Source organism: Cyprinus carpio, chromosome B5, assembly GCF_018340385.1.
Source record: "Cyprinus carpio isolate SPL01 chromosome B5, ASM1834038v1, whole genome shotgun sequence".
NCBI classification, from domain to species: Eukaryota; Metazoa; Chordata; class Actinopteri; order Cypriniformes; family Cyprinidae; genus Cyprinus; species Cyprinus carpio.
In genome coordinates this window covers 11,140,477-11,160,180 of record NC_056601.1, presented here as the reverse complement: position 1 = coordinate 11,160,180, position 19,704 = coordinate 11,140,477, and the positions used below count along the sequence as shown (strand labels likewise).

General features: G+C 36.9%; 1 protein-coding gene across 1 annotated transcript in view; it reads right to left on the bottom strand.

Moving 5' to 3' along the window:
* LOC109058818 (stAR-related lipid transfer protein 13-like) overlaps positions 1-17,277 on the bottom strand; it is a 42,457-nt gene extending 25,180 nt beyond the window's left edge. The window contains 1 exon segment of the mRNA XM_019076009.2: positions 16,908-17,277. Within this exon segment, the coding sequence (XP_018931554.2) occupies positions 16,908-17,022 (115 nt within the window). The 5' untranslated portion in view covers positions 17,023-17,277.
* Between the last annotated feature and the right edge of the window lie 2,427 nt (positions 17,278-19,704).

Sequence of the window (19,704 nt, the reverse complement as noted above, 5' to 3'; positions counted from 1 at the left end):
CCCCCTTACTAAAGTGTTTCTTTTTCCCTCTCCTTCTCCACTACCCCTCCCTCTCTCTTCCTTTTCCCGCCCCATCCCTCTTTCTTTGGTCAATAAACAGGAAGTCTAAAGAGTTATGGTAATAAAAGTGGCTGTCACTAATATCCGTTTGTGAGGCTGATTATATAACACAATCATTTTCTACTGCTGATGTAAAATTCATGGATTCTCAAAGATCTGAGAAATTTTCACCAGTTCATCAAGTGTATGATGCACTTGATTTCTAGTGATTTCAATACTAAAAGAGAACCATGACAAAATACATTATATTTTATTGGAGTTGCGAATGTGAGGTCAGTCTGCACTGAATGTGCAATAAAAAGACACAAAATAATGGCAAAAAATTTATTTCTACTAAGTTGTCCTTCCCAGCTGCAAACAAAAACAAACATATAGTGTTACCAGTGTGACTTGATTCACAAAATAAGACACTTATGAGCCATTTCAAGGGAGTGTTTTTGCTCAACAGTTCAAAAGTAGTCAAATAAAGCTCGCGCATCAATAATAATAATAATAAAGGTCTCCTGCCTAATGGCAGCTGTAGTGACTTTTGGCTCATTTATTTAGTGGAAATTTTCCACCTTTTTGCAACCTTAGCCATTTTAGGACACAACATCAAGTAACTAACTTTAACGAATGTTACAGTATTCACTGTAGTTGTCTGCTATTAAATACATCGTTTTATCAGTCATTATCCACTTATGCCATTGTTCCAGGTTTACTAGAGTTCAGTGGATCAGGAGACTTGATCCTTTGTTCACTTCATACCACGGATTCATTTACAAGCAAGGCACAAGTCAACACAGGATTTTCACAAAGACTGAAACTAAAAGACAATGCTGTGCTATAGTATACTATGTCACACCACAAAAGTGTGAGTAACTGTTATTACGTGATAACTATTGCTTTGTCTGTCATTACAGATCGTTTGATATGTACTGAGTATTTATAAGTTTTAACCTAAAACATAGCAGCGTCCATCTGTGAAGGATTCAGGTTGTCAAACATACACAAATGTTAGCCAATCATAGCAGTGGGTGTTTACTTCCGAGTCTACAATCCACCGAGCCCATGTGTTCTAAGTGGTTTCAGAAAATAGCCTATTAATTCAATTTTTTTTTTTTTTTTATGTAAAAATCTTGATAACATTAGAAGTGGACCTCAGAGAACAGTAAAAAATAAAAAAAACAAAGGTAGTTCATGACCCCTTTAAAAGAACCCAAATTAATCAGAAAAGGATCAAACTGAATTAAAGTCAGAATTAAATCAACAGCTTGTGAATTAGATTTAAATCTGGAAATCTGAATTGATATCCAGCCCTAGAGGTCTGAGTAATCACATCATTACCAGCCATTACAAACCCTACAGCAAAACTAGTCTCCACATACAACAAACACATTCCTGTAAATGCCTCAAGGGCATCTGCTTCACTTGGGTCTTATCAGACATTTCTGCTGTGTCCTCATTTTGAGTGTGAACAGGATGTCTTATACTTGCAGATCAATATAGTCTGTCAAACTGTGTGAACTGCTTGATGTATTATAAAACAAGGATGTGATAAAAACACTCTTTATTAAATTTTTCTGTAGAATGCATACGGAGTTACTTCTGACAAATAGTTTAAAAATCAACAAATGCTCAGCATTTTTCCCAACATTACCATTGGTTTGACTGACTGCACTACATCTATAACATCTACAGCCCAAAGACATGTCAGCCACAGCTCTGAGCTAAATAAAGCTCTTGTGATACAGGGAGTGTTCGGTGTGTATCAGCATTCCTCTCACAGCTGTTTCAAAAACATGCTTTGAGGTTTTACAGCATTTGTAAGTGTCTCTATGTGTTGATATGTGACCTGAATAACACAGAGCACTATAATCTGCCTCTTTTGACACAGCTAGCTCTACATACAACTATTTGAGTGCCTACAACATGGTCATGCAGTTAAGGAATAAAATAAATTCTCTCATGGAAAATTTCAAGAGAATTTGTATTCAAAAAAGCACACAGACTAATAATAATAATTAAAAAAAATTATGAGAAGTCTGTAACGTCACACAAAATTTCGACCGCATATCTATACCATTTTAATGGTATCGACGTTTAAGTGACTCTGTGGTTTACAAATGTAATCGACTGAATTCATATTACAATTCTGGCACCAAACGCATCAATGACCAACCAATGCAGACATCAATGCAAGCAGCAAATCAACAAAGTTTTGATAGCTTAAAAAAAAAAAAAAAAAAAAAAAGAAGAAGAAGTTGTTCTTTTTCTTTACAGCGTAGTCGGTAACTTGATTTGACATGCATGCTAGAGCGCTACACAATTTCTCGCCCTATGCAATCTCTCTTTCTCCGTTACTGATATTTTGAAATGTTTCAAAACTATCACTTGTGTTCTAAAATAATTCATGTTGACAGCCGCTGTAACCTCCTGCCACTGAGCATCTGTCTTGTTAGACCGGCAAAGAAACCAGCAAAGGATATTTTTAGACCTTCTACTTTTCCCATAGAAATGCATCGCTTTGTTTCTCTGTATAAAAATTCAGTGAAAATATATTCATATAAGCTCGTTTGGAGTTAGTAAGATTTTTTTTTAAAGAAATTATTAATTTCATTTATTGATCAAAAGTGAAAGTAGATTTCTAATAAATACTGTTCATTTGAATTTCCTATTCATTAAAGAATTCTGAAAAAGTATCACTTTCCACAAAAATATTAAGTAGCACAACTGTTTTCAAAATTGACAATACTAAGAAGCACCAAATCAACATTAGAATGATTTCTGAAGGCTCATGACACTGAAGACTGAACTAGTAGCTGTTAAAAATTCAGTTGAAAATTCAGATTCATTCAGTTGAAAAAACAAAAAAACAAATGTACTGAAATGGAAAAATGTTAAGTTAAATTGTAATACTATTTTATAATATTACAGTTTTTACTGTACTATTGAACAAATAAATTTAATCTTGGCAAACATTAAACCAAAAATTAAAAAAATCTTTTAAAAACTTAGACCCCAAACTTTTTATTTTCACTAAGTGCATGTGCATTTGGTGAAAATATAAACACTACGCCCAATATAAATTATAAATGAACATTACATAACTCATCACCGCTCGCCATCACACTCACCGCTTAGAAACTGAGGAAGAGATCAACTGAACAGTCTCACTGACTTCTCACTGACTTCTCACTGACTTCTCACTGACTTCTCACTGACTTCTCACTGACTTCTCACTGACTTCTCACTGATTCCCTTCCCTGTCATATTTTGCCTGCATTACTCCCTCAATTTTGTTAGCAAATCAATGTAAAGTTCACCAAAATGAGAACAAGAGCACTGGGGGAGGCAGGTGATTGCAACACAGTGAATCAGGATGTTTTACACTGTGAATTTGTGTGATGTGTATTTGCACCTTCAGGGCATGCTGTAGAAAGTACATGTTCATGTCATCAGGCACTTGAAAGCTTTAGTTAAAACCAAGATTTTACACTCATCAAATACAGACTGTTCTGCCTCCAAAAAGGGTTCTTCTGCATTTTGACTTGGGCTGGTTTAACCAAAAGTGAAAATTCATCATTTCGTGTCATTCCAAACATTACTTCTGTGGAGATTCTGAAGAATGTTTTAAGCAGTTTTTGTCCATACAGTGAAAGTCAGAAGAATTCAAAACAACTCTGGAGCCCGCTGACTTTCATTGTATGGTCACAAAAAAAAGAAAGAAAAGAATGCACGTCATAGAGGTTTGGAACAATGGAGCAAACAAGTCTATGTAAATGAGACTCAGTATAGATTGCTCTTCATTCACAAAACTCAGCACTATTTGTCTTGTACAATTAAGGTCACATTATTACTGCAGGTGAAAGCAGGTGGACAATGTACTTTAATTCAAAAGATGTTTGTGTACTTTTTTTTTTTACTGATCAAGACAGCAGTTATTTATCAAATGATGAAGCATTATAACCCAGCATGTATCCAGACTGCACTTTCAGCATTTTAAAGAGATGATTCAGGTTCCTGTATCACAGTGTGTTTGCGATGCTACCTGATCTGCATAATTCCTTTAGGGATAACACTACCAGTGTCCAAACTTCATTATAGTGAGTCCCCCCCACACCACTGTCAAAAAAACTGGAGAACACCCAACTTCAAATACTCACCTGAATGTTAAGTTATCAAAAGTAAAGAAACATCCGATTTCTTTTTTGTCTACTTTGCCAAATTCCTCTCTCTACTAGCACATCATGCATACTTATGTGGCATAAGCTGCAGCATTATTTTATGTTGCATACCAACTAAAATGTTCAGACCAAGTGCAGACACAGAATTTCTACAGCTATTTTAGGACCACATTTTATAAGCGATGGCAACCTGGATTAGTGAAAAATAACTTCAGTAACTAACAACTGAAATATACACAGCATGATTAATAAGATACCCGCCCACTCACTCAGTCTCAGCTCCAAACCGCACACAGACAGCGCTGAGCGGTTGAGAGTGATTTGTAGTAAGCCGGGGTAATCCCTGCTGCATGAACAAAACAAACCAGAATTAGACTGAGAGGCATTTAAAGCACTGAAAACCCTAAAGCAGCAGAGAAAAACACTACTAAATGCTCCCATGAGTGCTGACTGAGTGAGAATAAGGAAAGTGCTTCATCTCATTTTGAATCTACTTTAAAAGCCTGTTGGCATCCCACATGTGTGATATCTGTATATGTATGTATGTGTGTGTGTGTGTGTGTGTGAGATGGGGGACTTGGGGAGTGACCTTTGGTAAACTGAATGTAGTGTGAACCTGCTGTGTGTCGGGAGGGAGCCTTACTTCTTTCTCTGCATGTGTGAGACTGTGTGCTTCTTGAGTGGATGCACCACGAGCAGATGGTTTTAAGATGACAAAACTTATGTTGTGTGAAACAGTGTAACTTATGTTAAGTTGTGTGACAGAGCCAAAAGGACTGAGTGAGAATAGAAAAAAAGCTAAAGAATGAGAGAGATGCAATCAAATTACGCCCCCATTTGGAAGTATTTTATCCATAGGAGGAGTTTGCACCCCCATGGTCAGAGGTGAAATAGTTTCATCAGTGCTTGCATGATTATATAAATATTTTAAAATTATTATTAAAATCATTTTTGCATTATTGTTGGTGGTAATGTTGTCGTATGAATGTATTACTGTTTGGTCTGTTGGTACAGACATAAAAATGAAGCATGCAACAAGCAATGCCAAGGTTATGGGAATTCATGACCTATAATAAAAAAAAATTTTGGACTGTGTAAAAATCACAGGGTGTTAAACACTCCAGCCTACAGGAAGTGCTGATCAACAGCAAATTATTTTTGTACACTTTTGTACAGTTATGGTTACAAAATGTATCTGCCTCCCTACACTCCCCCAAAGTGAACAGTTAATCTAATATGAACAGATATAAATTAACAATAAACAGTATATTTATAAATTAATATAAACCTAGATGAATAAAAGTTGTAAAAAATGTTTAAGGTTAGTTAATGATATTTAATGCATTAACTATTGCAAAATTATAAATAAAAAAATATAAATTGCATCTTTTAATTCTGCATCAACTTCCAAGTGAACAAAAATCAAATTCCACTGACTAGATCTTTAATAAAGCCTCTTTGTGTCTTCAGTGTTTCTGAAGTGGTTTAGGCTGAAAGCAAACGAGGCCACTCCATTGACTATTTCAAGAGGTCTTCTGGCATATTTCTCAATGTGCTAGGGTACATTTTTGATAATTCTATGACATCTTTGTATCACTGATGAAAGTGAAAGGTCACAGACATATCCAGAGGCTCATCAGGAAAACAATGCGACTGTTGAGAAATGGACTAAGGAGCCTCTGTGTGTGTTTCTGAAAAGTCTCAGTGTTGCGAAAGGCCACATTTCGAAGAGTGCCTGTGTTCTTCAGAGGAGCTTCTGAAGAGTCTCCACCCTTTCCACAGAGTATCACTATGTCCCTGAAGAACATAAGTGCATTTGTGAACAAACTGCTTGTGGATATTTATGGTACATGTACAGTACACGACTGATTCTTCATGAATTTAAACATCTGTTTAAAGAGAAACGGATCACGCCCACACATGCTGTTAAAGGAACAGTACACCCTAAAATTATGTAACTTATTCACCTCATTCCATGCAATGTGCAAGAAGATATTTTGAGAAAGGTTTCAGTTTTTTTTTTCTTTTTCCAATTCTATGGATGTCAATGATAACCAAAGCTGCTTGATTACCAATATTCTTTAAAATATCTTCTTTTGTCTTCTGAAGAAGAAAGTCATACAGGTTTGGAGTAACATGAAGGTGAGCAGATGACAGAATTTTTATTTTTAGGTGAACTATGATTTAACATTATGTTTTAACAGCTTTGTTTTAATCTTAAATCATTTAGTTTAAGATATTCAGATCTATGTAGTAAAAAGCCTTTAGATAGAAGCATCTGCTGTATGAATAAATAGCATCTGTCAAGTGTGTGTGTGTGTGGGGGGAAGGAAATGTTTTCTGTGCTCTAGCTGTGTGTGTTTGGCTGAATACAGCTTATTGTTCTTAGCGGTTCTTTGGCTTCTACCCACAATCCCACAGTCCACCTCCACTTACCCCAATTACACTTCTTCTCTTCTTCTACCAATCCTGTTTATGCCTCTCTTTCTCCTCTTACACTTTTCATCTCATTCACTCAACAAATAAACAAATGTATGATTAACATTCCTCACAGACTGACATTAGTTTCAGGGTTCAAATTCTCACTAAACCCTTCATGTCATAAGCAGCGCTGCACTTCCGTACCAGCTAGTTCAGCAGCCAGTAGTCTCACGTAGCCATACCTCCAGACTGACGGCTGAAGGTCTGGAATCCATGGCAGCTTTCATTGGCCAAAGCCCGACCATGAAAAACCGACATGTCAAACAACAAATCACAGTTCGTTTCGTTTCAGCATCACGTTTCGGGGCATAGAAATGTCACCACAATAACAGACTGTAAAAGTCTGAAAAACAGTGTAAAACGTATTTTAATGATTCTATGCCGCGAACTTTAAATATGTCACACACTTTTGAGAATCCAGCGTTAAGTTGATCCTGATAAGCGCTCGTCGTCACAGCTGTAAACATGACGCTTTCTTCTTTCGTGAGAGGGTTTGGCGACACGGTATCTTTGTTTCCAGGCGGAGCATTAAAGAATGCGATACACAGGTCTCCCGGAAATCCTGTATAATTCAACCAATCCGATTACGACTTCGAAACTCCTGAAGTGTTTCCACTTTTGTGTTCCATATGCATCAGACACTCAGCCTACGGTCCGTGGGCGTGAAGTCTGAGGCTGAGACTACGCAGCCAGCTATTAAACACATTAGTCTCAATCCACACTCAAGTATGTACACACATTCAGTCTTATATGTTTGAACTGTGCTGTATATCTTGAGATTGCAGTGTCCATCCACAGCAAGGGTTTTCAAAATGGGGTCCGGGGACCTCCAGGGGCCACAAAGGGGACTATGGGGTCCATGGGAAGGTCCAGAGAAAAATAGTGTATAAATAAAATAAATAAATATACATAAAAAATAAATGTAAGATCTATTATCTGTTATTATTGTTTCTTCTAAAGACTGATAGTGAAAATTATTTTATCCTACATCAAACAATTTGTGTTTCTTTTCATGTTTATACATCTAAAAGTACTTTGATGGAAAAAAAAAAACTTTATGTAAGAAAGAAACTAAATATATGCTAGGTAATATTTCACACATTTTTTATATTTTTACTTGACTTGAAACTTATACATGAAAACATATAGCTGTCTTTAAGCAGGCTCCTCGCAAGGGGACCATCACATTCGGAGATTCATAAAATCTGTGCTATTGGGTCCATCAGAAAGAATAAATAAACATCCGACATTAGTACCATAAGGTTTCATTATGTTTTACCCCTATTTACTTATTTTTCACTGAATATTCTCAGAGGGGGGTTGATTGCAAGAAGGTCATCATATTTGGTGAATTATGGCAGCAAAGTTCGAAAAACCCTGATATACAGAATCTAATGCACATCAATATGAATGATTTAAATCACTCTTCACATTTCTGAATTAAATCACACAGCTACAGAAAACTAGCCAACAACCCAGAGGCACTTAGTATGGAGAACACCGCCAGATCCACTGAAGAATAAAGTGAGGTTAAAACTCACCGCGACCCTTTCGATGCTGTGGGGACGACCTCTCCATCCTAGTCACATAAACTCCAGTATTCCAACATTACGTGTTAACCATCAGAGGCCACAGAAAAGTGCCTGCAACAGCCATTCAAACACCTAAAGCCTGTTTTAGACCAACATACACTTACACATTTCCAAACAGAAAAGTATTTTTTATCCAAACAAGGCCATAGCGAAGAGTCACGTTTAACCAAATCGTCTCTGAGAAGTAGAGTGGGATCTGATTTACTGTGGCGGCAGTATCCTGAGGGGGAGTGAGGGGGGTTCAGCCCTTCCTGCCCACGCCATTTACACCATCTGGTTCCTGAGACCAAATGTTCGGCCCTCAAAAACTCCTCCTCCACGTACCACACTACAGTCTGTGTGTGCTTGTGTGCCTCAACATGCTAAACAAGCTCAAGCGCTGTAATCCAGACGGCCTGTCATTAGCCTTATTAGGGTTGTGTGTTAGGCCCTGAGGGATTGTTAGGTGCTTCATAAAGTTATTAAATTTGGTGAAGTATAACATAACAACCAGCCAAACTGCACACCTGCGACTCTCAGATAAGGTGTGTGCACGTGTGTTTCTCTGAGTTATTGTGCTGAACATCGCACTGTGCAATACTGACAAACAATTTGTGGGATTTCTGGAATTTCGACAGTAATTATAATTAGATTTTTTTTTTTTTTGAATGCGTGTTTGTGTTTGACTTGAAAAAAAAAAAAATTAAATGTTACTTTAAAACTAAATAAACAGTAGGTGGTGGCAATTCACTTAATGAGTTAGTAACTGGCTGCATCTACATACTTCCCGAATAGAAAGCAGATTATTCTGCTATGTGAAGAGAATAGTCTGAATTCACCACAGGCAAAATGTGCCTGGATAACCTACGACTTCCAGTGAGATTCTGAAGTGCACAACCAATGGACGCTTTACTATCCCATGAAACTACAAGAGAGAATTTGTGAATGGCAGCATAGCAATGCAATGTAGTACACCATGATTTGCTGTTTTAAACTGAAAATTAAATGAACCATATTGATACAAACAAAGCAAAGAGAAAGAAAATATTTAACTTTTCGATATCAACATCATAAACTGCATTAAAAACTACATTAAATCAAGGGTTTCCAAAACTGGGCTTAATGTAAGAACTACAGTGGGTTTGTGATTTGAGGCTATTTAAATACTTAAACACACTAAAAACAGAAAAAAATGTTTACAAGATCGCACAAAACATATATCGCCCATCCATAGCTGAACAGTGCTGAAAAGTACTCTGATTTGGTATGATGTTAAAAAGAAATTTAGCATTTGAAATTTTACAATAGTTTTGAAAAACGACTGAGAGGAGTAGTTAAACATAGCAAGTGTCTCCTTATGGCACTGTGTTAATTCTGATCAGAACAAAGTTCAGACAGTCTGTAGTTCCCTGGGATTTTCTGTCATTCCTTGGGTTCTGTGAGAGTGAGGGGAAAGGAAAGGAGTGGTAAAGAAGAGGGGGAAGAACAGACAGTTCAGGAAATAAGGGATCAGACAGGAAAGCACAAAGGAAAATGTCACAGCATGAAAAGGGTGTGGCGCCGTCATACACGCATCACTTCCTTTTCGATGGGCCTCTTTGATGTCTATCAGCAACAGACGGGCAACACACAAACAAACATATACTACTCACTAACCCCAGATACAAAAAGACAGGGAACAGGACAAAAGCGAAACAGGCCATGAGACTCAGGAGTTTTAGACAGACAGACGATGTAATCTAAAAGAGCAAATGAATGACAGGGAGTGACTCAGCTTTGACCTCACATTCCCAAAAAATGATGGACACTAAAATACTCTGAAGCCAATCATTGTACGCTAAAGGTCGCATCAGCTCAAAAACTGAGACAAACTGGTTTCAGAAGAACTGAAGCCATGACAAATTCCCCCTCTTTCAAATACACACACTTTACATATGCACGCCTTTACATACACAGAGAATTATCAGCCACACGGATCTACTGCGACACACAGCATTTCCACTTCAAACCCAAACACAGCATGACAAACATGCGTGCGAACACACAATCTAACAAGAGAACTAGGAAAAAGTCAAAAGCCACTTCAAACGCTTTAGATTTCTGCAAAAGCGCGCACTTTCTCTTCTGTGCATTTTTAAGCAGTTTGTACTTTTGGCTGCTAACCAAAAATATTTACTGTTGGTAAAATGATTCAACATGACAAAGAGATTTATTCAATTTTTTATAAACAAGCAAAGCAAATGCAATCAATTTTGCAACTTGCATAAAACACTATTAGAGTTCAGGTTAGATTTCCACATGCATTATGTAAGTTCAGAACAACAGGATGAATGAAAAAGCAAACACACACCTTTATAGAAAAGCAGCAAGTTCAAGTTTGCATTTCCATCACTTAGCAAAAAAAAAAAGTCTGTTCAATTCGTAGGATGTAACCAAAAAGGTGAATCTTAGGGTGCTTTCACATCTCTAGTTCGCTTCATTTGGTCCGAACCAAGGGCAAACAATTAAACATTGTAGCATTTTTTCAGCTTTTTTGGTTCCTTTTCACACCGAACTGATTGCTTTGGTCCGAACCAGTTGAAACGAACCAAAATGCAGTCACATGACAACATCCACATCACTCATTGGCCATGACGTATTTCCTAAACTGCTTTTCGATTGGTCAGAATTTGCGTGCGGGAAAATTCCAACATAAGAGGAAAAGCCAGCAAACAACACGGAGACAACACAACTATGGAGAGACGACTGCGCGGACTGGTTTTGTCCCTGGCCATAATCTATTACATTGTTTGTATACATCACAATATGCAAACAATACATTTCTATAATTGAAAACAACGTTCTAATGCACTGCAAACGGCAGGCGGGCATCGCTCGTAACGTCAAACGGAGGCGTGCATTAATCCACGAGCTGCCATGCTAAAGCGCAAACTGTCAACAAACACAAAAAAAAAAAAAAACTGTCAACAAACACTTTCTCATCCCATAATGCACAGCGCAGCTGACTACGGCAGCTGGTTTAGTCCAAAAATGATCGGTACTTTTTGCAGTTGGGTCTGTTCGAGGTCGGATCACGTTCTCACCACAAACATACTGCTCCAGAGTTCGTTTGAAAGCGTACCGAGACCACCTCTTCAAGCAGGTCTCGGTACGCTTGTTTGGTCCGCCTTTGGTGCGCACCCGAGTGCGATTGCTGCTTTCACACCTGCCCAAATGAACCGCACCAAAGGGGGAAACGAACTCTGGTACGATTCAACCGAACTAAATGAGGCAGGTGTGAAAGCACCCTTACTGGTTGGCCAGTTTTCTTGCAAAACAATTAAAAACAGGTTAGAACCGATTTTTGTAAAATAAATAAATAAATAAATGAAAAAATGAACAGATGCCTTCAAATTAAACTATTTATCGTAACAAATTTTTTACACCCAACATTCATCTTGGTGTGGACGTGCCATTACGGTTGGGATCAGAGAACCGGTTTTTATTCCAAACACTAATGGTAAAGAGTAACTGAACTAATGACTTACTTATTGAACCACACATTATTATAATAATACGTATTTGAAATTCGAAATGACCTTCTCATTTGTCAACAGGCTGCTGAGGACAGAACATGTTAAACAAAGTGCATTTCTCGATTTCTTTTTCAAATGTCCAAAAAAAGAGAAAGAAATCAACTAATCAGAATCATGAAGAGAAATCAGAATTATTAAATTTCCTCACTGGAAATCAACTGGAATGAAGGAAGGAATCACTCAAAGCATGTAAATATGAAACAATGCATAAATCACTGAAACAATGAATCTATAAATACAGCCGTCAGTTCCAATCTTCAATCATTTATTTAAAGAATTACAGACCAGACAAAAGGAAAACATTACACGTTCCAGTTACATCTGTAAAAAGAAAATAACACAGAAAATACTTAGGACCATTTCACTGAACTCTCCCCAGTCAAAATCACTATGATCAGCCAAGATCAGCAGGCTAAAGCACAAGGTAACATCAAACATGCAGCGAGTGGCCCGTCTAGTCACCAGTCTATTTGGTCTAGAGCTCAGAGACTGAGAACATTTGTTACTTAAGTATTTCCCTTATACATACACTCAAACCCCACACTTACAAGCACAAGCACTTACACACACAAGATGTTTCTGCATGGCTGTAACTGGAGTGAACTTTCTTAAACAAGGCCTCCAAAATTCAGCACACACACACACATATTACAGTAACGAGAAAAAGAAAAATAATGAAACAGAATGTGAGACTCATGATCAACTTCCTCTTGCAGAGGTTTGTGGGCTGTTTGCATGTTACTGTTTGTTTGCTTTGTACTTTCATTCCCTTTTGTATGTGTATGTGTGTGCAGGCCTCTAGAGTGCGACCAATTTGGTCACACATGCGACCTAATTTCTCAATGGTGCGACTGAAAAAAATCAGAGGTTGCACCGGTGTGACCAGCCGCTCGAGAAAAAAAAAAAAAAGTCTCCGCGACTCTGAAAGTCTCCCTGTTGTTAAACAACAGACACTAGAGCCCTGCATTTCAGCCCGAGCCCGACCGTCCCCGACTTTTTTACGCCCCTTGAGCCGGACTTCAGGCCAATTTTTCACGTCATAGTTCAGATGGAGGCCGGGCTTCCCGCCTGTTTTAGACTTCTCCTTACTTTTATATTTTAGACATCCATAAATTAGTGATGAAACAAAATTGCCGCGCTGGTGGAAACAACACGAGACCGTGCTACCATGACTGTCAAGAGCGGCTCGAAGGTGTTAAGTGTCCCGCAGTATGGTGTGTGCCGTCAGCGCAGCTGAACAGTTCTGCGTTCAAATACATGCAATAGGCTTAAGCTTGCCGCAAAGAACCGGTAAAAGTAATTCCCATAAATGTGACGGGGGAAATAGTAAGGAGATATTTGAATTATTTACTAATAAACTAGTGTTTTCTGAGTCTGTGTCGCAAGGATGAAGTTGTAGAGCCTGATTCGTCATCTCCTCATTAGACGCGCCTTTAGAGAGAAGTGCATCTTTACGGATTATTATTATAATAAAAGAGATTTTGTTTTCGATTTGTTTTATTTCATTAAATAATCATTTAAAGCTTTCTATAGATATATTTATCATGTCTATAGATATATTTAACATTTAGGCATGTTTTCACTGAGTGTCGGTTCATTTTTGTACTCCTGTTAAAGACGACACGGCAGAATATGCAACGTTTTGTTGATATTGTGAGTGCACACAAATAAAAGTAGACCCTTTGCAGTTACGAATGATGTATTACTCTTACCTTTATGAGCAAAAATGAAAAATCTACTGAAAAAATGCAAGTGATCATGCTCCATGTCCTGAAGCGTCTCCGCACAAACTATTGGATATAGCGCACATTTATCTGGGTCTTATGTTTAAACATTGTTATATGCTTAAACTGTTTTATATCTATAGATTTTAATTTAGGCAGGTCGTAATGATTTGAGAAGGCTAAATTGATCAAACATAGGCTCACTGTCTAACGCTGGCTGCTTAGTCGTTACTTAAAAAAAAAAAAAAAAACGTATATTTAACAAACAAAAAATTCTACCTAACGTTTTTCTAAATTAACTTAAAAAAAATAAACAAAATATACTCACTTTGATATTACATACAAAACTATTTTAATAGCTGAAACATAAGTATAAGCTGTTTAGGGACTGTTTAGCTGTTCAAATCAGACACTAGAGCATCCCTTCATTCAGACACAGTGGAAGATCTGATCAGAATCAGTGTAGAGGGGCCAAGTCTGGAAGATTTTGATACTAGAGAGAGTGTGGCCAGCTGGTTTAGCCAAGGCCAAAGATCAAGAAGGCCAAACTACATGAGTTGGCCATCCGAGGGGCATGTGACTGCAATGGAGTATAGATACATTGAGCCATGAGATTTTCAGTTTAAAGCCCTTAAAACACTTAATTTAGATTTTCTTTTTATTTCATTTAACTTGAGATGTTTTAGGTTTAAATTTCAGCTCAGTGAAGCACTTAAAGCACCAAAACTTTTTCAGTAAGTTACCTTTCTTGTAGAATTGTGCTTCAAATGAAGAACTTTATGTTGACCAGATTGTTAGTTAATCATTTAGGCTACAAGCCAATATTGCCTATATGGACATCGATTTTTAAAAAAAAGTGAACTTGAATAAGGCAGTGTTAAATGTGATGAGGTCGAAAATTTGGGTGCACCTAACTTTTGTAACTTTTTTCTAACCTAACCAAAAAAGTTAGGCGCACCAGTTCAACCAGTGCAAAAAGTTAGTCTAGAGCCCTGGAGTGTCTGTTGTGTTATGATATGTAGCTCTCACTGAGTTTCTTGCAGCAGGGGTTGAAAAACAGTGGTTTCCTCTGTGGCATTTTACAGCTGTCTGGATAAATATGACAAACACAGGAGCAGAAATCAACTTCATCAAACACATGTTATTTGCAGATGCACACACCAGAGAAGATCAGAGTGTCAATTTCATTTAAGGTTAATCTTGCCGGACCACCGAGACCTCATCAGATCATTTGCCTGACCAAATATTGACCCAACAGGTCAAGATGCAACTGAGATCTCATCCACACAATCTTGCATGTCACTGTTTGACTTCACCCCAGCCCCACCCTACATCCTCTGACAGAAGCACAGATGCAGTATTTGTTCCTGTGCAGACTGGATGTCAAATCATATACATAAAAAACAAGTATTTTTAAAAGCAACACTTGTGAAGTGGAGAGGTCAAAATAATCAGAAAGTCAAAGTGAAAAGGACAATACTAAAAAATACATCATCTACCAATCACATAACATCAGATATACACATTCGGAGAAGTTTTAACTATGCATATGCCAGAACCTGTGCAAAAATCCCTTCATAAATCCCAGTCAGAGGAAGATTGTGCGTGCGTGCATCTCCACCCGGTCTCCTCCCCGAAATAACTATATATGGAGCATACAATGCTTAGTTTGTAATTTCAGTGTTTATCTCCATTAATGAGAGTGGAATATTTAATGTAAATAAATGCGTATATCGAAATGAAAACAGAGTTTAAAATCCTTGTTTACTTCATTACTTTTCTCACTCCAGGAAAAATAATGTGTATGCAGACAAGAGCATCTATATGTTTTTTTTTTTTTATATAAATCTAGAAATGTGCGTGGAAAACAGCGCATGCACATTTCTATGCCCATTTTGTGCGTATGCAACATTTATACATGAGCCCCCTGGACATCTCAAATTAGGACTTTTTCAATGAACCACACAAAACTTTTTGCTGCAAAACTGGATTTCTATGCTTGCTTCCTCTCAGCTGACATTCTGAATAAGTTTACTACTTAACGTCAATCAACATAAGACAAGTGAAAGAAACCTCAAAAGAGACGGACCATGCACAAGCTCAAACCATAAAGCCACAGCAGCACTGCTGTATGACACGCTCACAGCCTCCATTCAAAAGTCATATCATATCTTCTGCTCTGCATATCCTTCTGAAGGATCCCAATATTTAAAACTAGTGGCTGAAGTTTATTTTATACAAGACCCTTGATCATTTCAATCTAATCTTAAAAGTTTGTAAATTGCAAATATGGCATTATGTAGGACTCTTAAAGGCACAGCGATCAAAAAAAAAAAATTATTATTACAAAAGTTAGAGGCAAGGTAGTATTTATTTCAAAATAAACTAAATTATAAGTTATATAACTGAGGTACTGATTTTAAGTAAAAATATATTAAAATTGTCCTCAAGAGGCCTTTAGCTTCAAAGTCACCCAACACTGCTAAAAAAATTCTAAGTTATTCATGTATTTGAAATACTTTGGTCAAGGATAAACCTGCTCATCATCATAAGCTCATCCAACAAATCACATGAAAGAGGAAATGCAAATTCTCTGTAAAAGCAGTCGACTTTTTAAACTACTCCTTTTAATGTCAAAAAACCCTTTCACGATGACAAACACCCCCGTAATCTGGGGCAAAACAGTTCAACATGATAAAAGTCCACTGGCACAAGCATTTCTAGGTAGGAAGGGCATTATGATTTGAGACACAGCCAGTGAACAGACTCAAGGAGAGTAGTGTAAACCTCACTCACAAAATTTGATTTGATTCTTACATCATTTTACCATGGTAAACATAGCTTTAGCCAAAATGTGATAGTTACTATGCATACAGTTACTGAAAAAAAAAACTCTACACAGTCTAGTAAGACTGTAAAAAATAACTTTGTATTAGCCTGCTTTTTGTATTAGCCTCATTAAAAAGAAATAAATTCATATATTTGATTATATAGAAGTAATCTCATCAATAACTTTACTAATTTGGCTGAAACCATGGTCACCACGGTAAATTTTCGAGGGTTCAGCAATGCCTGAAGGGAATCTCAAGGGTCTTTTTCGCTAATGCAATCATATTAATGCACAAGATTTCATTATATATATTTTATAATGTACCAAACATATCTGGTTTATCATTAAATGAAACATACAGAAAGCAATCTTGGACACACTTTCGAGCTCCGTTGAAAGTTTTAATAGATTGACTCGTTGCAGTCTCACTCGATGCCTTAAGAAAATCTCACTATCTTTATGAAAAAAATAAAAAATAAACGATTTTCTGTATAACTTACCCGCTATCTGCCTCTGTTTCGCCTTCCTCCGCAGTAAAGTCAGGGCTCTGTAAGTAGATTCTCTGAACTGTGAAGTTAGAGATCGCGCTTGTTGTCCATTGCAGCTTTTATCCATTTCCAAACTCCTTCGCCAACTCTCTCCTGACTTCTGAACTCAACTTTTAACCCTGCGCTTTTTCTTTGTGAGACTCTTCTTGATGCGTAAGTCCTGAGACGAAGCAGTCATTATACATGCTGCTCCATCATTAGATGTTAGCGTTATCGTTTCATTTCTTTAAAAAAAAAAAAAAAAAAAAAACTCTCATTAATAAGACTTTCCGTAGACGCTACCCTGTAACCATTCAAAAACCGCTAAGCATCACGGGACATGAAGTTTCTTCACGTGTGCGCCTTTTGACTGTAATAGTTTCCCTAATGACGCCCAGCGGACTTTTTAAACTGTCCAAAGCAAGCCGTAATCAAAAGGACGACACTGGTATGGACAGATAGGTATATGACATATTTTAAAATATACAATTTAAAATTATTAAATTGAACTTTTTGCATATCAAGACCCCAAATCTTTTCTTCATGTGATCCCAAATCTTATAGGCTATGTGACATAATAATAGTGATAATTTGTGTTTAATTTTAAATATATTTTTTTCTACATAACGTGTATTTTTTCTTTAAAAAATAATTATTTCACATAATAAACTCCAGCATAAAAGGGTGGTTACAGCCATAACATGGATATAACACAACAAATTAACAAATTATTTGAAGTTGTTTAAATAACATTTCATTTCGGATGGGTTGGCCTGATGCCCCGAGGCTTCTGATGCTGCTGCCATTGTGGACTGATACTTCCCAGACTTTGATCTGAATGAAACTGTAAATATGCAAAGTAAATATCACACACTTGTGTTACAGTGCTTGACCAATATATGTGACTAAATAGATATCTAATCTGAAGTTAAATCACAATGACTGCTGGGAAAAACATTTTGTTTGTTCACATGTCAGAGAACAGTGACAACATGAAACAATCAAAGTGAATAAGCATTAAGAGACCCTGACAGTAAAGAACCAAGCTATCATCCATGTGGCCTAAAGATTGCTCGTCTGTGCATTGGATTTACACCAAAAACAACCACACACATTAGTCTGTTTGCTGAGCTTGTTCATTTGCATAGTTTGTGGAGACCTCTGCAAACTAGGATAAACTACAAACATTCTAATCAGAGTCAAATAAACCATATACCCATAAAGTCTCAGCAGAAACTGAGAACGGTGTGCCTAAAATATGCTCCCAAAAGGGACTGAATCCTATTTGTTATTTTAAAACTAGAACAAGAATGTACTTCTAGTCTTATTTTAATGTTCATGCAAAGATCAGTAGGTAATCATCCACATAAAACATACACATATAAAATAAAAGCTATACATTCTACTTTTTATTTGTGCTTTTTTTATAGCGTGCACTTCCAGAGAGCGGCTCCTAAAATGGCACACATAAGGACCCCTGTCCCTCACAGTCTGTGGTGAATAATTATGCATTAGATATCTACCGTGCCATCTGAGGTGTGTTAAAAATAGTATGATCTACTTTCTGTGTCACGTGATCCAATGACTGGAGACTACCATGACTTTCCTAAAATGCAACTGGGTGACAACTACAGTAGATCACTGCACAGAGAGGAGAACAGCTCAAACTGCAGATCAGAAAACATCAACAAAGTAGTGTCAGAGTGTAAAATAGAACCATGGGATATTGCCTCCAATCTACATTGTTTACATACATTTTCATTAAAAGTGATAGTAGAGAGACTTTTATAGTAACATTTTATTATGTTGTTTAAGGCTGAATTGCGTCCACTTCATTGCCTGCAATTTACACTCACAGTCTTTTTCTAGGTGCTCTAGCAGCTGCCGTGGTAATGTTGTTAGTGGCAAAGCCATTCAGCTGTAATAGAATCTCACATCCTTACCTGAGCTCTGGACACGACAGCAGGTCAGCTTCTGAAACATCAGGAAGAAATGTCATATTTGTCATATTTGATGTAATATAAGAACATCCCTGTGTCTGTTTTTATCTGGGCGCTCTCACTTTGCTTCAGCATCACCTTGATAAAATAAAACCTTAATAACAAGAATACCTGAAATGCAATTTTTAATGAGAGGCTGTACAGGCTTTTCTTCACATTAAATTCAATGTCAAACAGCTTAAATAGCTTATGCATGTAGCCTGTATGGGGTCAGAAAGATATTTTTTAGAAGAAAAGAATACATCTATTCAGCAAGGACATATTAAATTAATCAACAGTGACAATGAAGACCTTTATGATGTTACAACAGATTTATTTTCTATCAAAGCTGTTCTTTTGAACTTTCAATTCATTAAATATTCCTGGAAGGATTTTTTTTATCGCTGTTTCCACAAAATAAGCAGCACAACTGTTTTCAACATTAAGCTTTTCCCTTACAGGAATAAATTACATTTTAAAATAATTTAAAAAATCAAAAACATTTATTAAATTGCAATTATTATTTCCCAAATCAAATAATTTAGTCTTGGTGAACATAAACTTACAGTATTTACAGAATTTTTTTATCTCTGAAAAACTACCCAACAAATCATTTTTTCAGTAACAGAGATTGTTGAGTTTGTGTATGTGTATGTGTGTGTGTGTAATTTCAGTTAAACAGACGTTCTACTGTATCCTAAGTCTGCAACGGAAAAAAACTAAATATATCAGGATCTCTCACTAAGGAACGCTGTGATGTCATAAAGTTTGCAGTGTAGCCTATTGGCTGA